The sequence below is a fragment of the Dama dama genome, chromosome 19 (genome assembly GCF_033118175.1).
Source record: "Dama dama isolate Ldn47 chromosome 19, ASM3311817v1, whole genome shotgun sequence".
Classification (NCBI taxonomy): Eukaryota; Metazoa; Chordata; class Mammalia; order Artiodactyla; family Cervidae; genus Dama; species Dama dama.
Window position 1 is genome coordinate 22,080,148 of NC_083699.1, and position 25,669 is coordinate 22,105,816.

The window sequence follows — 25,669 nt, forward strand, 5'->3', positions numbered from 1 at the left end:
GGCTCTCTAAACTCTGTTTGGGTCTTCTGGACCCAGACTATTAGTTTGTTTGTTTTTTTTTTTTCAGTCATCCCACTTCTCCCTATAATCCTTCCATTAATAATTCTTTGAACCTGGAGAACATGAAATAAGTACACTATCAACTCTACTTGCCTTCACTTTTGCTTTCTCTCACAATGAGTCTGCTAACTATTTTAGAAAGGGCTTAACTCGTGTCATGTTAATAATTTCAAATGCTAAGTTTGGAGTAAATTTTTGTTTGAAAAGGTATAAGGAAGACATTCAAGATACCTGTTAAAAATATGCAAACAAAATGACTCAGACCTTCCTCCTATTAAGGAAGCATTTAAGATCTTTTAAGAGGTCAAGTGTTATGGTTCTGACTTGAAATAACCTGAGTAGAAAAAGCCTGGGAACCACTGTTTGACACTTACCTTGCCAACTCTTCACAGTCAAGACTCAGATGCCTAAATGTCTCTGGGGCATATTTGAATCTCCAAGAACCTTACTCTCTTGGTTTGGAGACATAGCCTTGCTAGACATGTGCCTCTCTTGGCACATAGCCTTGGTTTGGAACAGACCTTTTTGGACTTCTTCAGTTGCTCCTGAACCAGGAGGTCTGAGATACTTGACTAAGTGCGGGCTAAAGAGCCTGGCACCTATGGATTCTCCGCCAGCCAGTTCCCAGCAGGGTGGCAGTGGAATAGGCTCTAAAACTCTCTAAGCTCCAGTTTCCTCGTCTGTGAACCAGGAATAATACTTCCTGCAGGCAGGCCTACTGTGATGATTAATGGAGCTAATGGATGTACACATTCATAGCATGACACTGGCGTAACAGTCAGTTTTAAAAATGAATAGCTCATTTTATTTATTCTGTATAAAAAAATAATGATTGGTTGATGGTCATTATCTGAAAATAAAAGTATGTGCGTGCTTATTCTTTGAATGTGTTTTCTTAACTGTCCTTGAATTTTTGGAGAGCACACAGCAATTAGACTGGATGGCTCATGTTCTCAAAGGGCTGAGTTTTCTTTATTTTTCAAAGCTACATATTATTCAAGAAACATGATAAGGAGTTTGGGATTAACAGACACACACTACTATATATAAAGTAGCTAACCAACAAGGACCTATTGTATAGCACAGAAAAGTATACTCAATATTTTATAATAACCTGAAAGGGAAAAGAATCTGGAAAGGAACATGTATATATATATATATATATTTATTTATTTATTTATTTATAGAAATATATATGGGCTTCCTTAGTGGTTCAGTGGTTAAAGAATATGCCTGCCAATGCAGGAGATATGGGTTCCATCCCTGAATCAGGAAGATGACTTGGAGAAGGCAATGGCAACCCATTCCAGTATTTTTGCTGTGAAATCCCATGGACAGAGGAGTCTGGCAGGTTATACTCCATGGGGTCACAAGAGTTGGACGTGACTTAAAATGTAAATAATATTATACACACACACACACACATATACATATATATATATGTATAACTGAATCTCTTTGCTATACACTTGAAACTAACACAACATTGCAAATCAACTATATTTCAATACGGTTTTTCCAAAGAAGGTCCGTATCCACTTTTGTATACTCTAGATTTCTGTTATATTCTAAAAACTTTTTCTTAGTATAGTGTTTGTGTATGTGTATAAACACACACACAGATGCACATTCTATTCTCTTAACTACCACCATAAAAATTATGAAGAGCCTGCATGTATTCAACTTTTCCCAAATATTTCTAAAAATATATTTTGATTTTCAACATCCACAGAAACCCAGTACAGTAGCAGGAGAAGCAGGTATTATTACTCTGGTTTCACAGATGAGATTTTGAAAGCTATATGACTTGCCTAAGACCTCAAAGCCACTAAAGGAATGGAACCAGAACTCAAACTCAGGTCTTCACCTTCCAAATCCAACAATGTCTCCACCACATCTCATGGTCTCCCCACAGGGCCGTGTGGTGCAGGACTGCTGGCGAGATGAATATAAAAGAAAGCTGAAATGTGAGGCTTGGAAACCTCTTTGGAATTTGGAGGGGCTAAACATTAGCAAACAACTGAAATGTCATGCTCAGAATCTAACAAGAATTCAGTAGTGTTGAGAATATTCAAACAGCTTCAGAATTTATAGGTATTTTCTTTAAAACAAAGAGAAATGCGTAACACATTCCCAGTCTCCACTTTCTTGAATGTGTTGTTCTTATGTCTCAAACACTAGATTCTTCTTCTCTTTCTGTGTAGCCCAGATTTATAGTTTTAGTATATTTTCTGAATACTTCCCGTGCCCACTTTCTATTTAAAAAGCAATATTTATCCCCCCCACCCCCCGTATTTAATTCTTATACTACTGACATTTGGAAAGGATGTAGGAAGTTTCTCCATATCTGGCAATTTGGCTAAGAATGAATAAATAAACAAACAGGGAAATTAGTCTGGATCTACTTCTATATGTCATACTTGTTTAATCTGCAGACCTTGTTAAAACCTCTACAGCTGGCCTGGTTGAAAAGCCACATTCTCAAACAACTGGCGTTATATTTAAGGTTCAAAAAATATTCACAATGGCTCCTCCACTAGAGAATTTATAATATGGAACTACCACTCATCACGGTTCAAACCTGTGCATACATATAGGAACACATAGAAACAATTACCCCCATGAAAATTAAAATACCATTGCTTACACTAGTGAAAAGCAGAAAACATAAATTTTCAACAGAAGTGAAATGGTTAAAGAAATTGTAGGAGGTCAAACCCATGGAAAATGGAGAAACTGCTAAGTGATTATTTTGAAGAATTTGTAGCAATATGCAGTGAATTTTTTGGTGGGAGTAAAGAAAGAAAACTCAAAATCATATCTACCCTCTGATTCTAATCATGAAAAAAATGATACTTTGCATGTGAACAAAGACTTAAAATGATCATCGAAAATTTAAAGGGTCCCCATCCTCCTGTGAATCAGTTAACAGGATTTGGGTAATTAAAAACAAAAATAAGCACAGAACACCTTTTGGCATGGTACTACGTAAAATAAAGAAGAAGAAAAAAACTAGGTTGCTCTGTCCTAACTAAAATGGGTGCTGCAGACGTGGGGTGATCCTAAGGACCCTGTACTGTTGCACCTGAGCCCTGACTTTGCACCACATGGAGAAAGTTCAGAGCAATGAGTGGAAGAGAGTCCAATTCCCCATGGGCCAAGGGCTATCTTTCATTTCATCTCAAATGTCTATACACACATGCTCTACATTCCACGTATCTGTTAGGGCGTCAAAGTCCCAGACGGCGTATCTTTAAATCACTGGATCCCAAAGGGAAACGAAAATTGCATGAGAAGGGAAAATACAACACTGTGGGAAAAATAACCATTTTTGTAAGTCTTTATTTTTTAGTTGCTCCTCCCATAGTAATGCACTGAAAGGCATAACAGTTTATATTGTACAAAGCATTGGAAGAAAGTACCTCAACTTGCCGATTATTTCAAAATGAGATTACAAACAAAAAGAAAACAAATCTGGTTCCTCAATAAAGGGCAAAATAACTGAATACAGTCTGTTATTTACGTCTCTCTTTTAACATAAGGTCTGGAACACTTCAGTTTACAAATAGGATTAACATGAACATAACATCGCACAAGCTTGCAGACAACCAGCATAAAATATGGGGTACAGTTTTTAATCAGAAGAATCATGCTTTCATGAAAGAAATTATAATCGTTTATACAATTGAATCAATTTCAGTATTACAAAAACTAAGTTGCATCTATTCGTATTTAGCTCATTAAGAAGGAAAACAAAACAACAAAAAAAGGAATGTTAAGAAAAGCCAAACACCATTTGGCACTCCCACACACAGGTCGAGTCACCTTGGTCCTTGCAATTCAAAACGGGGTGTGCCTCGGACGTCAGAAAGTAGTGGCTGAATGGAACAGTGCTATTTTAATCAACAAACAATAGTTTGCCAACAAATAAATACATGATACACGCAACACACACAAAAAATTAAACATTAAAAAACAGTGACATGATTGTCTAAAATTAAGATGTTATTACAAGGATTTGGCAAACCTATTAGTGTAGTGGTACAGCGGTACTGGTGATGAACAGGTTACTTCACTGACTTAACCTCTCTGAGCATTTGAACATCCATAGTTTACAATATACACATACCCTTGTTCCCTAGTTTTAAACAATGTACTTAAAGAAGGCAAAAGTTAACGGGAAACTCCCTGTTGTCGGTTTCTATAATAATCAAGTGTGCATTTCATTCAACTACTTCTGTCTTCAAAGGGTTAAATTACATAAAAACTTTAACAAAGCAAGAAAATTAAATCTGTAATTAAAAGCAACTGTTCCCAATCATGTGTCAGGTACAAAAAAAAAGAATTCAGTTTCTATGGAGTGTTCATGCCGCCATCTCAACTGTTCCTCTTACTCACCCACTCCCGAGGGCAAGGTAAATGGGAAGACGCCTTCTGCCCAGCAAGGTTTTCATTTTTACTGAATCACTTTAAGTCGCATTGATCCTCCAGAAGTCAGCAGCTGCCTTGGCTGTGCAAAACAAAATATCGAGAATAAATAGTTTCCTTTTCTTTCTTTCTTTCTCTTTCTTTCTTTTCTTTTTTAATCATTCCGTTTAAGGTCCCCAGACTTTACATGAGTGACCCTTCAGGTTTCTAAGGCATTCTGCTCAGCAGTCTTTTAAATAGTCCTACGTGAAAGAGCCATGCTACTGTTGGACTTGGTCCCACTCCGGTCAACCTTGAGAATGTCATACGTGGCTTATGGACTGGATGGCACTGGATTCCGCTGCAGCCCTGGCCATACTATGCCACACGTTGGAAGAACTGTGGGATGAAGAATGCAGGGACTCCTTGTCGGACAATGACAACATCATAGCGTATGCCTGGGGTAGAAAGGAGAGAATCCGTAAGTGGCATTTGAAAAATATTGCTTTTCATTTGAAGGCTATCTTGGGTGAACATTAGGAAGAGACGGGACCCTGAGAAGGAGCATCCCTCATGGGTGTGTTGGGGAAAGTGCGGGACATGTCTCGTGGGTTACAGTGGCATGGAGTTACTGCTGGCCTTCAGTGCCTCAGGGCCACAAAAGTGACACAATCTGCAGAACAAAAAGTTAATGATCCTACCTAGAATGACAATCATGTCTCTATTAAGAAACAGGAGTCATCCCCCTCCCCAGCCATAAATATAATAACCATTCTTCCACTGTTGATATACGTGTTTGACTCACCCAAAATATTACTGAATGCTTATAACTGAAACAGAAAATACAAATAAGAGACAACTCTGCCTTGACAGCACTGTGGAAGCATCTAGAGGAAGCATGCCGCAGACTACTTCTCTGGATGACTGGGCCCTGAAGGTGAAAAGACTTGCCCAAAGTCACTTAACTAGACACTGAAGAAGGCATCAATAAAAGTTTATCTGCCCAAATCCAGTGTCCTCTCTCCACTTCCTCTCCAAGCTTGAAATATTCAATGCTGACACTCAAAGACCTTGAAAATTGAGGTAAATCAAGTAGGTTCTACCAAAAACTCAAACAAATCACAAGACCCAACAAAGTTCTCACCCCTGGGCTCCAGGGTCTGCCAAGCAGAAGATGTTACAGGGGTGCTCTGTGAGGAAGTGCTCTCTCTTACCTATTATCATGTCAAATTCTAAATAACTGTTCAGAGAATCTCCCCATTTGCTGCCAAGTAAAATATTCAAATGAAATGTTTGGTCTTGACTTGGGAGTGAACTTTTCACTGTTGATTTGCTATTGTTGGTCTCATCCATTGCTAACTTGCTTGTCAAAATGCTGCTGAAGTGGAATCATTAAAGTCCTGCCAAAGACATTCCACTGTCGGTAAACAAAGACAAAATGCCTCTGTTGTGAAGCAGAATTTCACCTCTGGGAGTCATGCTGAGACATGTGGCCGGTCTGTGGTTTCTTCCGTAATCATGGCACACGGTTAGAAAATCTGCCCTCTCAGGCTGATTTTGATTTGCTGGGTCACCGCTCTAAATGTACACATTTGACTTTTCTGCATGCAATTTGCCTTTCGGACCTCTACAAAATCTCAGCAGATGTTTAAAAAATATTTCTTAAGCATCTACTCTATGCCAGGCACTGTGCTAGGTCCTAGGGAGTTAAGGATAAATAATACAGAGTCCTTCTCCTTTGCAGGTTTAAAGTATGGGTGATGTGAGCACTTAACTTTATTCCAATTATGTACTCACATTTACAGATCAAGATAAAAGATTAGTCTGACATGGTTTTAACAAAACTCATTCTGGTATTCAGAAAAAGAAAAGGGAGCAGAGAGAAAATTTTGAAATCCTGAGTGTTAATCCTGGCTTCTATCCTGCCTCTTTTCAACTATCTGTGTGACCTTGGGCAAGATGCTTAATCTTTCAAGGTTACTTCCTTCATATAAAATGTGGGTAATAACAACTTACTTCCAATGGCAATGGAGGAACCACAAGCACTAGCTTACATAAAGTGTTTAGCTTAGTGTGCCTGATACAAATAATACCTGTTATCCTGAAACTACCCCTGGAGGAGGGCATGGCAACCCACTCCAGTGTTCTTGCCTGGATAATTCCATGGACAGAGGAGCCTGGCGGGCTACAGTCCACAAGGTCACACAGAGTTGGACACGACTGAAGAGACACAGCACACATGCACGCATCCTGAAACTACAGGTATCACAGGAGGCACTAGTGGTCAAGAACCCACCTGCCATTGCAAGAGACGTAAGAGACACAGGTTCGATCCCTGAGTTGGGAAGATCCCCTGGAGAAGGGAATGGCAATTCTCCAGTATTCTTGCCTGGAGAATCCCATAGACAGAAGAGCCTGGTGGGCTATTGTCCATAGGGTCGCAAAGAGTTGGACACAACTGAAGCAACTTGGTGTGCATGCATACATGCCTCCTGAAACTACCTTTTGTAGGATAGGTTTTTCAGGGAAAATTCCATGCAAAGGGCAGCCACTGCTGTATTGGTCAACTATTTTGGATTCAATCACTATAAAAATCACAGAGTAAATGTATGAGTTTTGAGTAAAGCATCTGAATCTATTCAGATTCTAGAAAGTGGTAAATATGGAATATCTGTCTTTTGGTAATCAAAGGAAATAAACATTTTCATGCACAAGGATCAGTGCTGAGCATAAAACTGACAGCGACAATGGAATAAAAGAATAAAGTCTCATGAAACAAAGTCAGTTTGCAAAAAGGCCTGACCATTTTCAAACTGATATAAATATATATACATATATATATATATAAAACATTATAAAGTAACAATAAAAATACAAGTTAATAAAAAATACAAGTTATAATTGCAACATTCTAATATTTCTCGTGAGGGTAATTGTTAGTCCAATTGGGCAGGGACTTTATATATCAAAATGCTGGTATTGAAATATATCACTTCCAATATCTCTAGGTTCCCAGAACCCTTTGCTTCCTATCACTTGTGACAGTTTCAGGAATTTTCAGTATTGTGCCTTGTAATGTCTTATAACTTGGGCTGGAATAATGAAAATAATTTTTTTCAAAAAAAAGAAAGAAAGAAAAGTTGGTTCCCCAGTTTCTCTGATCAATAAGGAAGGAAAAATGGGAAACTAAGAGTTAAAAAAACCAAAAAACATTAGCCACTTCTTATGACTGTCTCCAAGTGAAAATGAGATGTCTAAACTGGCTGGTTTACTTTTAATGTTAGAAATTGAAAAATTAATTTTTATCACCATTGAATGATAAAGCAGGAAGGGATCTTAGACATCTTCTCCAATCACCCCACTTTACAGTGAGGAAATGGTATCCATAGTTGTGAAGTGATGTTCTCAAATCCATGGAAGTGAGGCTAGTCAGAGATGAGGCTGGCTGCTTTCACTTCAATTCAGAAAGAACATTTGTTTTGTCTGTTACCATACATGACATCTTAAGATGTTTTATTGAATTTACTAATATTTTAAAATTGGTACTATCCCAGTGGGATAACGTTTTTCCCACTTTAGTTGAGATATGACCACATTTGTTATTAAGATGGCCCAAAACATCTCAGCCAAATAGAAAATTTCCAAATGTAGTAATGAATATAGTCACACGGTTTGGTATGTAGGGCCACCTCCAAAATGAACGCAGGATCAAACAATTAGACCAAAGTGACCAACAAATATGGTAACGGCAGAAAGTTTTTTGTTTTTTCTTTTTTAAAAAAGGACCTGAATAAACAAACTGGTTGAGTGTAGATGTCAAGCAGAAAGAATTGATTCCTTTTTTTGTGGAAGAAGAACTGAGGCTCTTTTCAATGATATTTATAGATCCTTAGATGGATTTATTTTGATTACCATAGGGCTGATAGATTGCTGTAAACCCCATCAAACTTGGGTACCATTCATTCATTCATTCAAAATTGACAGGATTAATTTCCAGGTTTGCCATTAAGGTACTATTTTGGCAATAGACTTTTGGCAATTCATTTCAACTCTGACCCTTCTAAATTTAGTTTATTTCTAAATTCTTTCATTAGTTGACTTGTATATTAATTATGTACGGTGGTTTAGTCACTAAGTCATGTCCAACTCTTGCAAACCCATGGACTATAGCCTTGCCAGGCTCCTCTGTCTATGGGCTTCTCCAGGCAAGAATACTGGAGTGGGTTGCCATTTCCTTCTCCAGGGGATCCTCCCAACCCAGGAATCAAACCCGGGTCTCCTGCATTACAGGCAGATTCTTTACCAACTGAGCTACAAGGGAAGCTACTAACTATGTACAGTAAGAAACAAAAACAGGGGATAGAATTCACTTTCCAAAAATATCGAAATATAATTAGTTTGACAAAAATTATAGACATAAAGCAATTAGAAAATAATTCTGAAGTCATATACAAATGAAGTGAAAGTGTTAGTTGCTAGGTGTGTCCAACTCTTTGCAACTTCATGTACTGTCCATGGAATTCTCCAGGCAAGAATACTGGAGTGGGTTGCCATTTCCTACTCCAAATAGGTGCAATCAAATGTTTATGGACCATCTATACAAAAGTAAGGTGATTGCAAAGGAAAGGAGGTCAGGGTTTGTCACAGAAATTTCTGTGCAGAATCCAGTCATATTACTTGCTGTAGTGGCTGACTATTTTGGATTCAGTCATAGGCAGAGATAGGAACCTTTTGAGTAAAGCATCTGAACCTGCTCAGATTCTTAAACATTGCAAAGAGTATCTGACTTTGGTGTCAAAGGCACAATGTCACCAGGATGCTATACTGCAGGAAAGTATGTACCTGTGACTTGGACTTTCTGTGTAACGGTTGTTTAAGTTCCTCTGGCACATGGGAAGCACTGAAAGAAGACACCTCAGCTTCTGTATATTGATTATCTTCCATTTTCCTCATTTTGAGGCTATCTGTGAAGTGCCTTATGTGATCTAGAGCAGAAAGTCCAGTTTTATATTCTTCCTCTTTATACCTAAAATGAACCAATGGGAAAGCACAGAGGGTTTTTTTTTTTTCAGTTTGATATCCAACCAAATCACTTTTCATTTGATTCCATACACTTGTCAAACATCATATTATATTTGCAGTAGAAAGTAGCCTCCATCGATTCTTGGATTCTTCAAAAAACCTACAAATATTCTATCTTATACCTATATTTCTTATAAGATTTTTCATGGCTAAAGCAAGAAAATATTTGAGATAAAGAATTAAAGTCAATGACATGTGAAGTCAGCAATGCAGTGGAGACAGAATTCAAACATTTACAATCTCCATTTAAAATAAAGCCAGTTATGATGATATTCAGTTGGCACCAATTATCCATATGAAAATATAATATTCCTGTCAATTTAATTATTGGGCTAATGTTTTCCTTTTAAACATTTATCATCTATGTAGACTCCATATACAGCAAATAAGGTGATATTTCTCTCAATAATATCTGAATAACACATGATAAATTGAATAAATTAGATAATGCCAAAAGCTCTATTTTTTCTTTGAGTTTTATAAGTAGAGTCTAAATAAGTGATTATGTACTTGTTTAACCTTTCATTTACCCTTCCTTCCTCAGGTTAATCAGAGTTCCACATCTATCGATGTATTTATTCGCTGCAGATTATGTTCATGGCCACTTTGTCTCCGTCTTTTAAAATTAATCCACTGCATATGCCTTGCTAATTCAAACAGTTTTTACGATTCATTGCTCACAAATTGCTTATCCCCTGGAATAGCGTGCTTATGGAAGAAGAGAGCAGCAGGAATCGTAACCCTGTGTGGGTCCACCCTTGCTTCTCACCTCATTGGGGATGCTTTACAGCTCATTTCCAGGGTGCTGGCGTCTTCATAGTCATCCTCGGGGTTTCCTTCATGTAAATTACTCGTCCCTGGTTCCTTTCCCATTTTCCCAGTAATATCATTGTCTTCATCCTCCTCATCTAACAACACCTCATCTTCTACTTCTTCATCATCCAGTAAGTCTGAATTTTGATTGGTCACCAAAGCCTTTTCATCTTTAAAGTGACTGCCATTCATTCTTTCAAAAGCATAAAAAAGAAGCAGGTTCAATTACTGGTGTCATTTCAAAACAGGCAGTTATTATGTCTTTCTAGCAATAATTTAGGTTTTCCACATTCTCAAGTAAATTTTTATCATTTATGCTCTATGGCAACCATGGGAAAATAATGTAACCTCACAAATAGAAAAATGAAAAAAATAATTGTGTGATTATTCAGATTATAAATAGAACCTCTGGCAGAACTGGGAAAACAATCTTAGTCTCCTATTTCTTATCAGGCCTTTGCTTGATAAATGATATTGTTATATATGATATAAAAAGCACACACAGGTTTTTCTCTACATAAAGTTACCTAATTACCATGTAAGTATGCACCATTTAAGAGAACAGATTTCTGGAAAACTCATACCCATAAGCAACACAGCCAAAGCTTCAACATGCATGCTTCAAGAGAATCTAAGAGTTCAAAGAAAGTGTTAAGAGTAGCTGCCAAGGACCAACCAGATTTGTTCTTTCTAGGTGACACTGGTGGTATACAGCACTTAAACACTCTCCTGAGACTTGGAAGTGATTGAGAACTCATTTATTTGTACTTTGTTCAAATCATCCTTGATAGTCTGAATGTAAAAATATTCCTTGTTTCCCAGCATAACACCGGGGTGGGAAATGATATAAAAGCGTCGTTGTACAAATATCTTTTGAAGCTTATATGTGTAATATAATGATGCAAAAGAAGCCTATTATATTTAAAACATCATTTGTAATATTTCAGTGGTGGCAAGGATTGAAATATATAATTCAAAAGTTTAATTATAAAAAATGTTTAATAACATAGAAGTCCCCATTTAATACATTTGAAAATGTTTATAAAATGAAGATAAGCTTTTCAGGCTTTAAAGGAAACATTAAAATATGTATAAGCTGAATTTCTTTCATTGCAAGATTAAGATGAAACTTAGAAAATAATTATAAATGTTTGGAATCTCTCCTAACTTCCTCCTTTCAAAGATATATGATCAGAGAGGTTAAGGCACTTGCCCAAGTACAGAAAGCTTGTTAGAAATTAAACAATCGCAGGTGTCTAGGTGGGCTTCCCCTGTGGCGCTGGAGGTAAAGAACTCGCCTGCCAATGCAGGAGACTTAACAGATGCGGGTTTGATCCCTGGACCAGGAAGATCCCCTGGAAAATGAAATGGCAACCCCCTCCAGTATTCTTGCCTGGAGAATCCCATGCTGAGACACAGGAGCCTGACAGGCTACATACAGTCCATGGGGCTGCAAAGAGTCAGGCCTGACAGGCGACTTAGCATACACACTGGCATCCTATAGTTCTACCTATTTACTAACTTGGAAAATTTGCTGAGACTGCTAAATTATTGTTACAGTCATGTACAATTTTCACAATGTAACTATTTTTCAGGTTATGGAAAATCAGATACCAGCAATAGACCCCTATCAATTTCCCACATTAAAAAAAAATGAGTATAATTTTATATTTAGATTTCCCAGGACACACACACAAAAAAAACATAAATTAAACAATCCTGGGTGTGACATAGGCACATAGTAAAAATTCATTTGACCAGAAAAAGTCATATCATCATTAAGTTTTTTTTATACAATCCATCACTTAACCTCTTTTATCAAAGAATGATGAAAACATGTTTTGCACAGACATAAATTATTAGTTTCCAGTTACACTGCCAACTTGCTGGCCTGAATGGATTGAAATTGTTATTCTAAAATAAATGAAAGAAAAAGTAAAAGAACAAAAGAGTGCATGGATGAAAACCAAACGTAACAAAGCCAACGTGATTAAGAAAACCTATTTGTTAATTTTGCCTTCAAATGTGGCAATTTATAGAAGATAAATTATTCATCAAAAGTAGTCTGATAGGAGTTGAGGGGAGAAAAGTTAGATGACTCAGTCTTCTTACTTCTATGCTGTTTAGACATGTTGAAGCCAGATGTTGCAGCTTTATGGTTCACAAATTTCCAACTAAGGGTTTGAAATCTGAATAGGTGTCTCAGAACACAAATGGTGCTTTTTGTTCGATATTTCTTATTTGTAGCATGTAACTATCATTATTAAAATATAAGATCATGACTGTCTTTCTTACTTGTCCTTAGAACTTTGTACTTCTGAGTATCTGCCTCACCTCTGCCTTTCTATCTCTCCCTCCCTCTCTCTCTCTCTGTCTCTCTCTCTCTCTCACACACACACACACACACACACACACACACACACACACACACACACGCAAGCAGAGGGAGAGATACAGCCAACAGCACAAAGTTTAGTTTTGTCAGGCTTCTCAGAAGCTGGAAGAGTCATGCAATAGCAGATATTCTCTCCTCCTTCCCTTAGAGACACTTTTATACAAGCTAAAGAACAGAAGTGATCATATATTTTTATATAATCTTGGAAAATAATGCTTATTTAATACTGCCTTAATGGAAAACTACCTGAAACAATTAACTCTGACTTTTAATAGCATCAAACACGGAGGACAATAACAACACTTGTGTGATAAAAAGTAATGGAACTTTCATTAACTAATTTTGTGTTACATTAAAATTTCTAGTGCAGCATCCTAATTTAATAGGCCATTGGATAGTTATATTTAGAATAACACAGTTCTCAATGCCAGATATTTATAACTTATAGGTAAGAAAAATTAAACCCAGTAGTTTGGGTAAAATAATGTTTCCTTAATATCACATAAAACATAAAATGCTAGATTGTTGTCTTGTTGCTTAGCTTGTCAGTAGTGTCCGACTCTTTGCGACCCATGGACTGCAGCCTTCCAAACTCCTCTGTCCACGGGATTTCCCAGGCAAAAATATGGGAGTGGGTAACCATTTTCTTCTCCAGGGGATCTTCCCGACCCAGGGATGGAATCCGCATTTCCTGCATTGCAGGCAGATTCTTTACCGCTGAGCCACCAGAAAAGCCCTATTTCTATATCAATTAAGTCATATATGCTTGATGTTGACAATGACAAGAGGAATCCAGGGCACCAGGTCACTAAAAACAAGTGTAATTATACCCACCAAAACAAACATGCTGGAATTAAATAAGGATGCCCTTGAAAGCATATAAAGAAGTGATAGAATCTTATTAAGAAGTCGCAAATGGTTTCAAAAAAGATATTGGGATGACAGTAAGTATTTTATGTATAAATATCTATAGATACATACAGCCATATAATGTTAACATATATAGATACATATATAATATATATAGTCATACATTATATGTATGGGGCTTCCCTGGTGGCTCAGAGAGCAAAGAATCTGCCTGCAGTGCAGGAGATCCAGGTTCAATCCCTGGGTTGGGAAGATCCCCTAGAGAAGGGAATGACAACCCACTCCAGTATTCTTGCCTGAAGAATTCCATCCATGGACATAGGAGCTTGGCAGGCTACAGTCCATGGGCATGGTTGCAAAGAGGTGGACACGACTGAACAACTAAAAACTGTCACTGTATGTATACATTATACATAATATGATACATAACAGTAACCAGCATTTGTCAGTGATTCAACTGAACCCCTGTGTGGCTTTCCCATCTAATTGCCAAGGTTTGATAAAATATTCTAATTAGCTATAAAGAGAGGCAGAATAGAATGGTGCTAAAATCGTGGGCTATAGAACCAGACAGCCTAGGTTAAATCTCGTTTATTACTTATGTGACATTTAGCAAGTTATTTAACCTTCAATGTCGCCATTCCTTCAGTGATAAAATTACATAATTACAGTCCCTATCTCATAGGGTTATTAGGGTAATTAAGGTAATTGATACACATAAAGTGCTTAGAAGAACATTTGGTATTTAATCTGCACTAAATAAACACCAACCATTGGTGGAAGGAGAAAAGCAGTGTCACAAAAATGAGCACTGAAAGGTATTTCAGAACGCTCATTTCTGAAATCACTGACTTTGACAAGGGAAAGACCAGCTTTACCTCTCTTCCGTGTTCCTGGGGGACTGGCTGCCGTGGTTGCTATTCCCGATGAAATTTCGAATTTCTGTGAAGTAAGCATCTTCCTTGTCATCGAGGATTGCACCTGTACTTTCCAGTTCAGAATGAGGCGATGACGTTGCCGTACCTGAGGGGAGAGAGAGCCTTTTGTGAAAAAGACTATTATTTAGAGGGCGACTTATTTGAAATCTCACACCTTCTTCATTTGATCAGTGTTGTTTCCTAAAACAGGCTTTTTCAAGTATTAATAATGAAAACTTTAGGAGGTCAAGGTCTTCCCAATTTTACCACAGTATCTGTACCAATGAATAATGGGGACTACTGTGAACCACTGAAATCATGAGGTACAATCTCCCAAAGACGTTCTTTCTCCCACCAGCTTCCTCCTACTCCCGCTGTGATATAGGAACATTTTTATTCGTAGAATGAGAGTACAGAGTGAGGCAAATTATAGAAAGGTCTTAAAAACATTCTGCCAGAAAAAACTGTATACCCAGTCCTGGTTGCAGTTAATATGTATTTATTGCCCCTGTGCTAATGTATGTTATCAAATAAAGCCTGAACACACGCTGGAAATATGGCATTCTGCTTTGTTGAGCTAAGGTGTGGGCAGACCCAGAACACACCAGTCTTGAGACAGTATTAAGAAGACAATATTGGGTCTGTGGATTACAGAATGTTTTTCAGCTTCCTTGCCTATAAAATTAGACTCAAAATAGTTGTATCACAAGATTGCCTAAAATTTCCATACATTTACAAATTATAAACTCTATAATATGTGCTCAAAGTTTATACTAATATTTGCTTTATACTAATATTTGTTTGCTTATCTTACCCACAAAATATCTGTGGCTTGATCGTTCATCACAATAGCCAAGATGCCAAACACAGGTGGTTAGAATACCCTTCAGCTTCATGAAGTTATAATCTGGGCCAACGAGTAAGTATTCAATTTTGACACATTATACCTTTTTAATTATTTATTTAATTTCTGAAATAATTTTGATTAGAAAAATTATAGTGATATACCATAAGGTTGTACGCAGAAAGTGTTGTCACTTTTGAGTACTAGATTAGACTCTTGTCTCTAAAATCCAATATTTTTAAACCATGATCATTAGAGTTTTGGCTTTAAGGGAAAAAAACAGTACATAGTTCATTCAAAAATCATAAGCAATGTGCCTTTACAGTAGAGGAAGGATTAATAATAAAATAATTTCCTTAAGGAAAGACTACTTTGTATGAATCCAACTTTTCTCTGTTCTTAAAATCTCTTTTCAGGGATTCCATGCATGCCCCCTCCCCTCACTGCCAAGTCATTCCCTTAATTCTCTAGAAACAATTACAGCTACTAGATTGGCATCACACACATATGCCAGCTGGCCAATATTATCTAAGTATTAGAAGCCAAGGGCTTCCCAGGTGGCAGAGTGGTAAGGAATCTGCCTGCCAATGCGGGAGATGCAACAGATGCAAGTTCAATCTCTGAATCAGGAAGATCCCCTGGGGTAGGAAATGGCAACCCGCTCCAGTATTCTTGCCTGGAAAATTTCATGGACAGAGGAGACTTGTGGGCTACAGTCCATGGGGTCACAAAGAGTTGGACACAGCTGAGTCACTGAGTATACACACAGACACGTTAGAAGTCAAAGGCAAGAAATCACCATGTTTTCTGTTAACTGTGCATTAGTAGGCCTGGGATAAAGGAAGGCTAGTTTTTTTTTTTTGCCATTTTAAATTAATTTTGCATCAGAATTTGTGACCAAAATCACACACCACTATCATTTGCTACAGGCTACTCTGATCAGGTTGACAGTCTTTTATCTCTCATATCTAAAACAGGTCCCCTAGAGGAGTTTTCTGAACTGCAGGCCTTTTGCAAAAGCAGCTGTGGTTTCTAGGTTAACGCTGAGAGCGTGGGGCTTCACTCTGGTCATCCCAGCCAGGCCAGTGGCCACATTCTGTGCCAACAGGGTCAAAGATTGTTCCCTGCGATTTAGAAAATCATGATTCATCAGTCTCCTTTGAGTTCCAACTATGGTTCTATGTGCTCGAGATTGCCCATTGAGACGCATCCAGAAAATAAAAGTCCAAATAAAGCTCTGAGTTGTGTATTATTCAACAGTTCACTTCATTCAAAAATCTCAAGGGAAAAGTGCTACAAATTTTCATAATAGGATCTGATTCTTGTGTCAAAGGGGAATGAGAGATGAGTGATCACAACTGTCTTTTAAAATAAGAAGAATAAGCCAAGCATCTCCTCCTCAGAAGACAGTCAATGACCTACCAGACATGTTCCCATTCTCGTGCTTCTTGAGGTGTCTGTCTAAGTTGGTTTGTTGACCAAAACACCTATCACATAAGTGACACTTAAAGGGCTTCTCTTTATTGTGGATGTTGCGAACATGCCGCTGCAGGTTAGAAGATATGCTGAAGGACCTGTCACAGTACTTGCATCTGAAAAGCAAACACAGAGCAAATATTTGCGAGCAAATCAAAAGAAATTTCTCAAGACAAGCAAACCAGATCTCCAAAATTATCACCCATAAAACAACACCGCAGCAAAGATTACTATCCACATTGCCAAGATTTCAATTCTGGTATATGACTTTCATTGCATCAAAGATTTTTATGACTTTGTGAAAAATCATAATAAAATACTGATAATTTGATTGCTCACAAGTTTACCCAGGTAATCAGTTCTAGTATTTCAAGCAAAGCTGACAAAATTAAAGACATTAAGAAATGGTAGCAGTTTTATCTTCCACTTAGAACAATTAAATCTTCTGTAAACAAACAGGAAACAGATTCAAGTATTCTTTAAATAAAGTAAAAAGATCATTTTTTTAAATTCAAAACTTCAGAGCCTGATTAAATAATTTCTTAGTAAACTCACTTTCTCAATTGCTAATCCTAAAGGAAATTTTGTTATCTTCTGCAAAATAGCAATAAAGTTTCCCAATTTTTAAAACTGAGGAACTGTGAACAGTTTAGTCTGATAGCAAAGATACTGATTTTCATAATCTGTAGTGATTAGGAGCCCACAAAGCCTTTACTGTGTTAACCTTTATTTTTTTATTTTTTATTTTTTTGTGTGTTAACCTTTAAATCTTTACAAAAGAAAGGGTGCTAAGTTCTCCTTTTTGAATAAAAGCACAAGGTCTTTGTTGACCCATCCCCCCACAATATTCTTAATATCTCCCAGTTTTCCATTTCTATTTTTCTAAACCATGCTTCAAGTTTTTCTCAAGAAAGCACATACTATCGACTGACTAATTGTTTCTGCCTTCCATGATATTTATGATCAAAAATCATAAAGTTCTCCTTTAGTCACAAAATAAAAAAGTAATTCATCATCCCACCCCACTTCCCACCAGCTCTTATGGTAAGGAAGAAAAGTGGTAATTGACAAAATTTTTCCCTCTGGCCTTTTAAAGGAAAGATTGTGCTAGCTGTTTATATGATTTTTTTTTGTGTGTGTTGCCTAAAAGGAAAAATCACCTTTCTTTAGATGACTTTTAAGCGAAAATTTCTAACTTAGCAACCAAAAAATCCTTAACTCATTCGCCCATGTGTGAAGGGCACTTCTTCTCCCACTTCTGAATGCAGATACACCAGTTCGAGGGCTCAACATGAGAAAGTGCCCTGTTCCACTGAAAGTTTTCTACGGCTGTCTCCACATGATGCCAGAAATCTAGTTAGTCCAGTGGGGAATATAAATTTGTTAAACTAGTTACTTTGGCATAGTATCAGTAAACCAACTCAAGGGCTGATTTAATTTCCCCCTAAAAACTGTTCTGGCATCATGAGGTCCATCAAATTTAAATTAATAGTATTAATTTAAAAATGGATAAGATCCCACATTGATAATTAAGCCTCTGATTTTGAAAAAATATATATATGGGCCTTCTTTGAATTTCCAAGGTTCACTGCAATGAGAACCATGGTACAATGAGGCCAATTGTGTTGTCCTAAGCAGAATAATCTAAAAAACACTGATAGAAAAAACTTAAACTCTCATTAAACTTTTTAGAATAATTTTCACTTTATAATTTCTACAGAAATCACAAGGAAGAAACTTTTTTTTTTTTTTTTTAGGAAGAAACATTTTGTCTTTGACATGCTTCAAACTGTTTGCATGCATAGAAGCTTTAAATCTAATACACAGCATCGACTTTAACATGAATAAACTCAGTCAATAAGGAAGTTCTAACCAAAAAGCGTTTGTTATTTTCTATCTTTCCTCTGTCAATATCTTGACCAAAAGTTTGAGTGCTCCTAAATAATAATCATTCCATTCTACTTCAGTAAATTAGTAGGTATTTAGTGAAGTGAAAGTTGATCAGTCGTGTCCGACCCTTTGCAACCCCATAGACTGTAGCCTCTGTCCATGGAATTCTCCAGACCAGAATACTGGAGTAGGCAGCCATTCCCTTCTCCAGGGGAACTTCCCAACGCAGGGATTGAACCCAGGTATCCTGTATTGCAGGTGGATTCTTTACAGTCTGAGCCACCAGGGCGTGAGTGGTTAAGAAACCCTCAAATCAGATCCTAAGTTTCAGAAATTCTAAGAAGTATATAACACACTGATGAGCTGTACATGATTAAGCCATCCTGGTAAACACAGGGGGTGTGGGAGCCTTTGAGATCATGGTATGAGATAAAAACCCAGAGTTCTAGATTTGTGTTTTAATTTGGGGTCTATTAATATCAGATTTTATAGAATGCAAGAGACACAGGTTTATTCCCTGGGTCAGGAAGATCCCCTGGAGAAGGAAATGGTAACCCACTCCAGTATTCTTGCCTGGGAAATCCCATGGACAGAGGAGCCTGGCGGGCAACAGTCCATGCGTTCACAAAGAGTCAGACACAACTCAGCAACTAGGGGACAACAGTTACAGAAGGCAGTTAGCATATGTAGAGCTGAATTTTTTCACTTGTGAAACAGAGGAGCTGAACAAATAATTGTTTAAGATCCTCAGCTATGCAAAATTCTGGTTTGCATTTTTTAAAAATACATATACAATAATAACACTATTTATGGGGCAGAATAAATCCACTGAATTCAGGTACAAAAAAAGAGAAAAATGAGCATGATATCATAGCTGCATACCAGACCCTTGGCCATAACAAAATATAAGTGGAAATCTTTCCTTCCATTTAAGCAGAATTCCTTGGATATGACATTTTCTCAAAAAGGGAAATCATCTAACAATTCCCACATTTATATCTCTCTGAGACCTATTATAGCCAATGCAATCTATCACATACAAAGTGGAAATATTACTTATGATTTGTAATTTACAGAACATGTAGGAAAGCAAAGGATTTAAGAAAATACTTTATTATTATCTGAATTTAAGTCTCTTTAGTTTTCTCCTAAAGTTTCAACTATCTTCAAATGAACATTGGTCTTCCCACTTTCTTATCCTTGTATATAAAGAAGTATTTGAAAGCTGATAAATTATTTATTTTAATGAAAAAAGTAAACATTCAGATAAAAATAATTTTACACATATGCAACCCATAAGAATTTCAAAGTAAAATAAAATTACAGTATTACTTAAAATAACTAACATTCATTCTTTGAAGAAATATTCATGAGTTATCTGATACTGTGTGCAGGGCATTGCACATTGAACAACACAGATGATATTTTAAAACTGGAAGGGAGATGGTAATTATGATCATTAATTTGTAAAGAATAATATTAAAATTAAACATAGTTCCATGTGTCATATGGCTGATTTTGACACTTAAGAGAATAGGCTAAGAAGCACTTGAGAAATTGTTGATGGAACTGCTTCCTTCTTATAAATATGTTCTATTTTATCTGTTCCACTCCTTTTCTTCCTCCTCTCAAGGTAAAATTTATTCTTTAAACATCCTATCAAGACTTGTAGACATTGACTTAGCTGTACTGGGAAAACTAAGATATATCTGGGTTGTTAATTCTTAGCAGAGATTTAAGGCTTGGAAAAGGGAGACTACAAGGTTATGATTATTGTCAATTAAAATAGTATGAATCATTGAGGAGAGAGGACACTTAATTTTAAAAATGACTAACAGTTCTTAAAAGCTTCTTCTATTCTAGACACTGCTAGAACTTTTAAATTGAGATATAAGAAGACGATTCAAGAAATTAGGACTTTTCTAAATTTTAATCCCAGACATTTGTTAATTCTTCTTTGAATCAAAATTGAACAGACATATGCTCAGACATGCACAAAAGTAGCCTCTTTTAAAATTGTGGCAATAAGTCCAATTTACTGCAACAGTTATCAAGATATTTAGTAAAAAATCATTGTCAAACCTATAAGGCTGTTCTCCTGTGTGGGTTCTCAAGTGTCGTGTTAGGTTCGCAGATCTTGGAAAAATCTTACCACAGTATCTGTTATGAAAAGATATTTATAAGAGAAAAGTCAGCACAATTGCCTATATTTCACTCAAGCTGCTTAGAGGCCAGAAGCTTATTTTGACTTAATTAATCTTGCATGGAACTCACATGTCTTTGTTATTTAAAATTTGCAACAAAGTCATTCTACAGATATAAATAACTCTATAAATAAAGGCTGCCTTATGAGACCCAGTCCGGTTGAATTTGCTCATGTGTAAGCAAGCAGTTTATGAAAATAGACTTGAGTTTTGATGACCCCCTCCATGTACCTCTTTTATTAACTCTGTATCTTTACATTTGCAAAACTAAACCAGACATGGAGATAAAAAAAATGACAGGAGCCTGTGGTTCTGGGTTGATATAAACAGATTCAAATGTTTTAACTCATTTTACATGTTAGCCACAGTTACAACTCTGTACATTGAGTGGTATCAGATCAGACAAGATTCTAAGACCTCATCCATCAAGGTATGTTCCTATAAAAGCTTTTCTGGAAAGAAAGGAACACATTTTCCAAATAGCAGATAAATTGATATGCCTGAGTCAGATGCCACAAATTTCTGAGACAATTCAGAAATGATAAGCATGATATATTTTTAAAAAAAGAAAACAGAAACAAATAAAAGCTTTACTATACTACTGATGAGTAAGAAGGCCCTTATTAACTAGTTTTCTCACTTATTGACCTTATTTGTCCTTCATTAAGAGCCTTATTCTTAAATACCATGACAATTAATAAATGTATGCTTGAGGACAGTAGTATTATACCTTTGGATGAAAATAATTAACTGTGAAAGAAAATTCGTAAATATCAAAGTGAAACAGATAGCATTTGGACCATTTCCAACCTCATTTATCACAACCAAACGGCCTGTGTTAAAATTTTCATTTAGTAATAATCTTTTAAAGCACTATTTTTATATCTCACTAAATAAAGAGTACGTTGAAGTGCTTGAAATCTATCATGGTTGCTATTAATCATCCAATCAAGAATAATTTCCAAAACAAATAGCATGGCCTTTTGAAATCAGAGGGGAGATTTTGGGGAAGCCAATCATGATTAACTTTGTAGTTACCTGCAGGTATAGCGTTCCTTTCCCTTCCGCAAGAGGTTCTCTGGCAGGGCGTTGGGAGGAGCTCTGAAGTTGAACATGGAGGGAACCGACTGTAGAAGTTCACTGGCCTCTGGTTTCAGGGCACTGAAGCTCTCCAACTTCTCTGCCATGTTTTCAATAGCCGACATCTGAAAGGCAAAAGCATAAGACCATGAAGAACAGGGCAGAGATCTTTTCTGCTGCAGTCATCTCTAGCAAACTAAGAAATCATTATTCATAAAAGGGAAGCATCAAATCTCCTGAATGCAGGGGCTGTAGAAAGAGATTATAGTGTCCCAATATTAAACAAATGAGAGAATTCATTGACTTTAAAGATAACAAAGGTAGAAGCAAGCGTACACAATGTCACATGAACTTTTCCATAAAACCTTCGTCAGATCACTTTGCAATAATTTGATATACAATACAGCAATGAGATACGTGAGATAACAAAACCAAGTTACAGATTTTATTAAGAGACAGCATTAGTATCATGCTATTCACTAGGCCCACCTGTGAAAGACTGCAGGAAGGAAGAAATTAACACATCCTCTCCGGAGGCTGAACAGAACCAGGAGATGTTTGACTCTACCCCTCCCCTTTTAGAACAAAAGAAGTCTGAATTCTAAATCTGGCAAGATGGTTCTTTGGGACATGAGTCCACCATCTTCTTGGCCTGCAAGCTGACCAACTAAAATATACAGTAAAAAATAGTAAACTGGAAATTACAGGAAAAGATTCTGTATGCCTTGCCTAAATAATAAAAACCATAGGAACTAGGAAGTCCCATGAGAAAAACTAAAAGCATGAAAAACAGCAAGTGTTCCAAAGTTGGCTGCTGTAGCCAAATGTATGTAATGCAGAAAGAAAAAATTAAGTGTGTGTAAGATGTACTTTATGTTAAATTAATATCAATATACTAGATTTTTAAGTGGGATCACACACAAAGAATTTTGGTAAAATATTAGTTTGTCCTGAAAAAGGATTGAGTTGAAATGACACTTCATGATATATTATCGTAACTTCCTATTACATTGGCATGACCACACGCTAGGGGCAGTATTATCATAGAAAAAGTATCCTGCCTAGTTCTTCTCCTCAAATAACTTAATTTATTGTGCTTATAATCTCCAACTTTTTGTCTATCTGCACACATATTTGACAGAGTCATAATCAGAAGGTGGTATTTACTTTCAAAGTTAGCTTGATTCTTACTGTCTATAGTTAGATAGACTCTCCTTTCTTTCAGGCCTCCTAAAATGTTTCTTCCATGCTCACATTTTATTTGGACGCTGCTTACTACTGAATTTGTAAGTAGAAAAAGCAAACTCCCAGGCCATCTTGTAAAATCAACTCATCCATTGTTTATTTGGTTCTCAGGGCACTCTGCCACTGGAGAACTCAGAGAGCCATTTAAAAGGTGTTTCTATTTTGTATGCACTCTCTATGTTTCTCCAAAGGCTAGGGCGGTAGACCAGAAGACTTCATGCAAGGATTAAAAATGGTAAAAACTGTACATTCAAGCAACTGATCAATTCAAGAAAATGATACTTCTGCTGATAAGATGGCAAAACAGAGTTGGAGACCTAATTTATTTTGAGCTCAGGTTAAAAATAAAAGGCAATAATTTGTACTCAAAAGGATAATTAATAAAATTTATATTGCACGGACACATGGCTGGACAGAATACTACTGACTTCTAAAACTAGAGCAAAATCTTAAGTGAATGGCCTAAACATGATTCCCTTCTTACAAAGGGAATATTGTATGCTTAATTTTTCAAATGACTATTCATATTGTAGTTAGCTTTCTTTCTTTTCCCTTTATCCTGGAGTCTGCCCTCTCATTTCATGCCCGGACTCCTAATGCAAGCTACAAATTGCAACGTACAGGGTACCACTGCCAATTTGCCAAATGTCTTTCATCAAACACGGTGCAAAAAAATTCTCAGAGGAAAGTCAAGATACATTTACTTGTCAGACGACAAATGTGAATGCATTGGGAGGCGGTAGGGGCTGTAAGCTCAGAGGTTTGATTCATAATCACTCAGCTGCTAAAACATTCTCCACAGATGCAAGTGGACAGCACATTTGTCACTATGAAGGATTCTGACACATACTGATCACAGGGCAGAGATATGGAATGATGATGCTGCTCAGAGAGGTTGGCGGAAACTCTGTCCCTACAGAATATGGTCATTATTCCCCTCTAGCCAGAGCATTAGCATTTTCATATTACTTTGGATTTTATTTATGAAAAATCAATCTAGAAATATTTTATGATACTATTTTATTTGCATTTATTCCTTCTAATTGTTCTTCTCAGAAAAATCATTTTGATAATCCACCCTCCATGGAATAAATTGTCGGAGTGAGAAATGACCTCTGGCCTTCAAGCTGATTAACAGTAACAAGCAAGGGTAAGGGTCATGATCGCATACATTTATGGGGAAGAATAGTAAGTGCGAGGGTGATGATTATAAATGTTTTATTTATGTACATTTAATATTTGAGTAAAGTTTCATTATCTAGTGGTTTTAAATCATTTGAGTGTCCGCCCTGCTGACACACAGATTCCTGTGGCAATACATCTTTCAGAAACACTTTCCTTTTATATGGACAATAGCTTACTCATGACCGCTATTATTCTCGGCTTTTATCTCGAGCACATATAAACTGTAAGTCCTTCAAGTTATTTAACAGCAATTGGCTGTTGAGAAATGTGTCTTGCTTTAGGAGCTACTAATAGCTCCTTTTGAAGAAAGATCACTGTGATTACTTTACCTCAAACTGTTTCAACTTGGGAAAGCATCAAGAAATAAAAAAATATATTATGGACTTGACTAAGTAACAGTATTCTTAAGGATAACAAGAAAAAGAATAGTGGTTACTCAGGTGCCTCCTCTACAAGCCACCTCCACCTCTGGCTTCTGGTGTCAAATGAAAAGAAGATTAAATTGGAGTGGGGAAGAAGCAGAGGAGAAAGATGGGAAGTGAGCTGAGGGTAACTGTTAACACCACACATGAAGACACACACCCACCCACTTTCTTTCCAGTTAGCAACCACCAAAGCAACATAAAAGCCATCACTGAATCCTCTCTTTCATCTTCTTAACATTAGCTCTCATGTACTTAACATCAGCTGAAAAAAATAAATTTATCCATCAGGACAGATAGAAGTAACTTGGACAAATACACACTACTATGTATAAAAGATATAAGTAATACAAACCTACTATATAGCACAAGGAACTCTACTCAATACTCTTTAATAACCTACATGGGAAAAGAATCTAAAAAAGAGTAGATACATGTATATGTATAACTGATTCACTTTGCTATACACCTGAAACTAACACAACATTGTAAATCAACTATACACCAATAAAATTAATTTAAAAAAGAATAAGTGACTTAGGCATCTGCTACTTGGGGTAGTTTACCCATTCTGTGATCAACAATCAGTCCTACTCCATATCTTGGGATTAAGAAGAGCTTTATCTAGGGTATTGGTCAAAACCTCAACTTCCTCTAGCTATCTAGACTGACTCACATGATACTCCTCTTGGAAAAACATTCATTTTGTAGATGTAGTGAGTTTTGACATTCACTTTAAAGTCTGACTTGGTATTTTAAAAAATCAGGATGAATTGAGA

General features: G+C 36.7%; 1 protein-coding gene across 12 annotated transcripts in view; it reads right to left on the reverse strand.

The window, feature by feature from the left end:
- Nucleotides 1-3,382: 3,382 nt before the first annotated feature.
- The window catches only part of MECOM (MDS1 and EVI1 complex locus), a 606,212-nt gene continuing 583,925 nt past the window's right edge, over nt 3,383-25,669 (reverse strand). For 6 of the 12 annotated variants that reach the window (XM_061168278.1, XM_061168277.1, XM_061168279.1 and 3 more), the window contains 8 exons: nt 21,997-22,163; nt 20,837-20,914; nt 16,811-16,980; nt 14,506-14,650; nt 10,319-10,555; nt 9,310-9,493; nt 4,797-4,925; nt 3,383-4,570 (listed from right to left, as the gene is read on the reverse strand). In XM_061168278.1, coding sequence (XP_061024261.1) covers nt 4,517-4,570; nt 4,797-4,925; nt 9,310-9,493; nt 10,319-10,555; nt 14,506-14,650; nt 16,811-16,980; nt 20,837-20,914; nt 21,997-22,163 — 1,164 coding nt within the window. In that variant the 3' untranslated portion in view covers nt 3,383-4,516. Of the gene's footprint in view, nt 4,926-9,309; nt 9,494-10,318; nt 10,556-14,505; nt 14,651-16,810; nt 16,981-20,836; nt 20,915-21,996; nt 22,164-25,669 lie in introns of all 12 variants that reach the window. The other 6 variants (XM_061168283.1, XM_061168281.1, XM_061168282.1 and 3 more) reach the window with 2 other exon arrangements.